This window comes from Pholcus phalangioides, unplaced genomic scaffold (assembly GCF_987345545.1).
Source record: "Pholcus phalangioides strain wild (caught in Gottingen) unplaced genomic scaffold, Ppha-v1.0 ptg000002l_1, whole genome shotgun sequence".
Lineage (NCBI taxonomy): Eukaryota > Metazoa > Arthropoda > Arachnida > Araneae > Pholcidae > Pholcus > Pholcus phalangioides.
The window spans coordinates 14,963,433-14,969,432 of NW_028301595.1; the positions used below are offsets into that span (position 1 = coordinate 14,963,433).

General features: G+C 33.0%; 1 protein-coding gene across 3 annotated transcripts in view; it reads left to right on the forward strand.

Annotated features, from left to right (window-relative positions):
* Positions 1-3,436, forward strand: part of LOC149089454 (uncharacterized) — a 38,963-nt gene extending 35,527 nt beyond the window's left edge. For 2 of the 3 annotated variants that reach the window (XM_089238626.1, XM_089238637.1), the window contains exons 25-26: positions 264-332; positions 2,880-3,160. In XM_089238626.1, the coding sequence (XP_089094752.1) occupies positions 264-332; positions 2,880-3,029 (219 nt within the window). In that variant the 3' untranslated portion in view covers positions 3,030-3,160. Of the gene's footprint in view, positions 1-263; positions 333-2,879 lie in introns of all 3 variants that reach the window. The other variant, XM_089238632.1, reaches the window with a different exon arrangement.
* Positions 3,437-6,000: the final 2,564 nt, after the last annotated feature.

Sequence of the window (6,000 nt, forward strand, 5' to 3'; positions counted from 1 at the left end):
CATTACAAAGACTGGTGAGATAAATCCCAAATGTTTTCATATAACGTCTATGCTATGGCTTTCATTTTGATGTGCCGACTACCCGATATAACATCTGTTTTTGACAGAATAAGGAGGTTTGTTATAACGAGCGACGACTGTAATATGAAAATGTTCAATAATTTGCAGCTCCTTTTGTTTGATCTGGCACTACTGGTTCATCCATTAAGACATTGCCTTATATGCAGTGGATTTTGTGAAAAATCTGTTCAAATCCTTTTCAGGTACTTTTGAGGTACACACAGTTCGATTTGAGGTACAGGATGAAATTTTTAAAATCAGAAATATGGGAGGTGAGTTTTGGTTTTCGGTTTTTCTCTATGAAATATCTTTTTGTGCATAGTGCATTTTATAGAGGAGTCTATTACATAGCGTGATTTGTTTATCTCATCATACTGAGCCAATGATGATGCAATGTATACTAATTGGTTATATTTGAAGAAAAGATATGATAGGGTTTTTTTCTTTGGTTTTTTTCATAAAGTTTTTTTTGCATACTTAAAAATATTTTTCTTTATTTTTATTATATAGGCAGTGGTATTCAGAATAAAAGATTCATTTGTTGTCAAAATTTACTCAAATCTTGAAATCTTTAATTTTGAAGCCAATTTTCTTGTATGAAATAAAGAATTCTAATGGTTTTTTTTACATTCAAAATATTAACACTTGTGTAGAAATTAATTGACATTTCACACTGTAATGCAGGAGAAAAATAGTATCACTCACAAAACAAATGCAATACAGTCAGACAACGCTGTCAACATTGGCCCTTTAAAAGTTTTTCATGTGTTGAATTAAGACTTTTCCATATTATTGTGTTTCATGTGTTTTGATGATGAATATTTCCTCACAAATCGGAGCATTTTTAAGCAGTATTTTTTGCTTGCAATTTTGTTTACCGCATTATCCAGCATGACAGGAAAAGTGAGGTTTGGTTACACTCACAGAATACATTCAGAAGACTGATAGCAATTTATATTAAATACTGAAATATAAACGAATCAGAATAAAAAAATGGTTTCTCACTGTAGCAAAAATGTTTCATCCAAAAATTGTATAATTAAAACTGAGCATTTACTTATTGATATAATTTGATTATCATCATACAGATATTGTATTTTGCAAGTTTGTCTACAAGTTGAGAGCTTGGAGAAATGTGTTCTCTCTTTTGTATAGCATCATGTTTTACAGTGCAATTCTTTGATTTTTCACTCTACTTATTCCGCTTTTACACACACCTGATATTACACACTATGCAAACAAATATGCTTAGTATTCAACATTTTTTTTATGTACCAAAAAAATTTGTGGTAGCAGCAAAAGCAAACAAAGCTGTAATATGAATAAAAATGATAATATACAGTAATATCTCGACTAACAAAGATGATTCGTTCTGGAAGCATGTTCGTTAGCTGAAATCTTTGTAAGCCGAAATATGATTTCCCATAAGTTTCTATAGAAAATTGTTTGATTCATTCCAGGTTCTGCCGAAAATTTAAATGACATGTTTTTAAAACACTGAAAGAAACGCTATAAAAAAGACAAAAACTGACAAGGTTTAAACCAGTGTTTTCCAAAGTGGTCAATATCACCCCCTGGTGGGCAATGGGATAGTCCAGGGGGGGGCAATAGGATCTTATTCGTTCGCTTGAGTTGGGGGGGGGGGCGATGAAAGAGAAAAATTTCTGAAGGAGGGGGTTGTGGAACAAAAAGTTTGGGAAAATATGGTTTAATCGAAAGCTTCAAAATTGGCTGAATGAGAACACGAAGATGACAGATACAGAGGATCTTTTTATTTTACACTAATGTATACAACAAACACCAGCTTTAGTCTACTAAAGGTGTTGACACAACCTAGTCAAATTCATAGATACCCCCCATTGATTTAGTCATCTCATTTCTGTGTCTGGTACATGCAAATGAAAAAGGTAGGTTCCTGGAACGTCCAGACTGTTCAGTTTGATTCTCAGTCTTGCACTGAAAGAAAAGGTGCTCTGAAAACACAGGATAATTTTTTTAAATGCATTTACGTTAGCTAAATCTTTCGTTGTACATGAAATGGTTCAAAACTTTCATGATTATTAGCCGAATCTGAATTCATTAACCAAGGCATTGACATTTATGGACTGGTAACTGGTGAATTATGTGGCATCTGTGACTTGAATTTCCTGGTATACCAATCTCCCCTCACTGAGCAGTACACCAGCTAATGCTGGGAAATATGGTAACTTGTTGAGGTATGAATATCGAGTAATTTAGTTTTCAACTTGAATGGGCAGCTAAAAGATTGGCTTTAGAAATAATAAATTAATCACTATTTTTAAGTAATTCTAATAGTCACCCTTCCATTTTTTGAATCATTTAACCTTTCCTGATTATCTTATAACTATATTTTTTCTTCCACTAAATGCTATATTCACGAAGTGTTTACTCTGTAAATACAGTTGAATCCTGTTTTAACGAATACCGTCATATCAAAAATCTCGTTTTAACGAACACTTTTCTAATACCTCAAATAAGTTTACACCGGAACAATGCAAACAACCTGAAATTCCTTTATAACGAAATTTTGTTATAACGAAGTGATTTCTCTGGTCTTAGATTTCGTTAAAACGGGATTCGACTGTAGCATCAGTGCCCCAATGTATTGGATGAAAACATCAATATATATCACCGCCTGGTTGAAACTTCTGCCTTATTTTCATGATTCTTTGGTTAAATTTTCTCTTTATAGATGGAAAATGAGCCACTGTTCTGTTTTGTTTATTGTATTACATTTTAGATTTAGCATATTTTGCAAATGTTCTGGATTTATTGTCATGTTTTCTTCTTTCACACAGGTATTGTCAACCCTTCAACCGGCTCTCGATAGGGGTTCGAGCAGCAGCAATATGAATCTTCATAATTCTTTCGACCAAAACTCTGTCATAAATCGTTTCAGTCATTCACCTGATAGTCTCAAAGAAAGTGAAAAAATATGCACTCTATGAAACAGAAAAATCATTGAACAAATCAGATTTTAATTCAAGAAATATCATCATTTGCCATAATCAACGTGTCCATATAAACAAGTTTTTTAAATAATCTTCAGATACGATTAAAAGATTTAATTTTCTTTTTCAAATTTGTATTTGCAATTATTTTCTTTTAGAAAGATTTGATTATCAAAATCTCACTGTGTCGTAAAATTGTGTTTGTAAATAACTGTGATTCCTATCCATATTTTTCAATTTTTATTCACCTGCTCTTGAGTCATGAAAAGCATATTTAATATTGACTATAGTATTTTATGGTATGTATGTGGAGAATACTCATTATCAGGTAGAGATGTTTATTATGTTGTGCAGTATAAAGAAATCTAAACACTTCAGTAATAAAGTAAAATTTATATGTTGTCATCAAATTGGTGTGCAAACTTGAGTGTCCCATTGGCTAAGATACATAATTATTTCCAGTGATATTCCTGTAGACATCATAGGCATAAACTTGTATCTGGCCCATGCTTCCCTCTCCTGCAATATTTTTGATTGCTCCCAATATTTCCAATAAATTTACGCCTATGGTAACCAAGAATATTACTGACTGCAAAAAGGCATATTAGGTGTTATAGAAGAGGTAAACGTCAATGACTCAAAATTCAAATGCAGTTGTTTTTAGGGTAATATAGCTCCTCTCAATAGAGATAATGGTGAAAAATCGAAATCATGGGTTATAGCATTCTTGAAAGCACCATTACCTCTAATGAAGAAGGAACTATACTAACTCAAAACACAGCTGAATGGTATTTCTGAAATTAGAATTTTGAGTCTTTTACCTCTTATCTGCTCATAAGGTATTTTCCTTTGTCAATTGCTGTGTTAATTGTGTAATAAATGTGCAAATTAAAATATTGGAGAAATCTAGCTACAGTAAGAGAAAATATCAGATCGTTTTTCAGTGTTTGATTTATCATATTTCTTGGCAAAAAGAAGAACATGAATTAACCAAGCCTCTAATATTTAATTGAGACACTGCTAGATCAAGGTAAACCTGTCAATGCATACCTTTCATTTAGTGCATTGCTGTGCGCAAAGGATAACGAAATCAGTAAGCATGCGATGTGATCTCAAAAATATTTTTATATAATTCTCACATATTTATCATTACATATCGAAGTTCAATTTTTATTTTTAAGTAAATTTACCTGTAATTGGCAGATATATATTTTACACTTTTTTGGGAAATTGTCTCTATTAAGCACAAGGTTTTCGTTATCCTAGGTTAATTTTGACCCATTATCTGGGTTAATTGAGGTTCTACTTCACAGTAGTTAAAAGAAAAAATTTGTTCTCGAGTGCCATGCCTTTCCAGAATGAAATTTAACTTTTGTGTAATTGCAGTTTTCTTGTATTTTGCAAACATATCCAGCAAGTTATTAGAAATTGCTTGTTCTTGTTGGAAATTCCTCACAGCCAAATCTGGATAATTTTAATTCAATAAAAATAATTTATATTTCAATGTGGGTGCTGTAGTCCAGATCAATAAAATACTCGCCTAAAGTACCAAAGGATATTTAGAGGTGTTGTCAGTTTGATACCTGGTTTGTCCTTGTCAGAAACTTCCTGATGCAGGATAGAACATATATGGTGGCATGACCACAGAAAAAGATTGTTACCACAGGGAGTCTCACACCGAGGGGTTAGAGCACCAATATCTTGGTGAGTATGAAAAACACTTTCGGAATCGGACTACAATTATTGTAGGTCCCCATCTAATTAACTCTCGTGTATGTACAGAAAATTATTGTGGTGGGACAGAAATGAGAGAGAGAGAGAGATAAAATTATATTCCAATGTTATATGATAATGTCCATAGTCAGTTTCGTGACAGTTATTTATGAACAGTTATTTATTGGCATGTGCGAAGTATAAGAGATAGCAATTTCCAACTTGAGAAAATTATGCTATACCAGCTGCTGGGCATTATCATAAGATATTTGACCTTACACAAGGGTGTGGAGGGACTTCCCCCTCCCCATACTAAATATCAATGTGTTGAGTACAAACCCACAAAATTATATTCTTAACCCTTTAAGCGGCACTGCAGAAACTGCTAAACCTTCAAAATGCTGTATCTTTTTTTAATAAAGTAGGCTTTCTTCCAATTTTCATCAAGTGCAAACTAAGGCGTATAAGGAATAGTGTTCCATTGACAAATCAACTTTACAAAATATCTAGGTTCGTTGATGCTGAAATAAGAAGCTTTTAAGGAAGTTAGATATCTCGTCAATGCTGCTTAAAGGGTTAAGCCATAAATGTTGTGGTAAATAAGCCAAGAAATATGGTAATCTATAGAAGATGATGGTGATTTGAAAAAATGTGTCATATCATTTGTTTTATTTTCATGTGTTTCATTAAGTAGTAAGAGCAGTCAAAATGTAATACTTTTGTTCCATACTTTATACAGGGCGTACCAGATCTCTACCGCCTAAGTCTTGACAGGAGGAGGGAGTGACAATAGAGACATCAACACAAACAATTTTTGTATTGGAACCTTTAGGGTCACAAATGAATTTTATATTCAGCACACGTTAACATGGAATCTAAGCCTCTGGCACTAAATAAGAGAAGAAGAAAATCTCAAAGGAAACGGGGTGGAAAAGGGAAAAAATATATCATAATGCATATATTCTCTAAATGAGATAATTTGCGACAATGTTCTAAAAGTTGTTTGTCTTGACTTTTACTATCACCCCCCTCCCCTCATTGTGGTAGAGTTCTAAAGCATACAGAGTAGTATCAACTTTTGCAAAAGTCATGAAGGTGATAAACTATACTGGATGGTATGGCACTGAGCTTGCATGCTCCTTGTCAGATTTGCTTCTCTGATCCAGCTTTAGAATTCAGTTTTTATCGCACCTGACTGGCAGATTTATCAATGAGGCTTTTATTGTACAATAATGGTGTAAGTTCAGCATACACA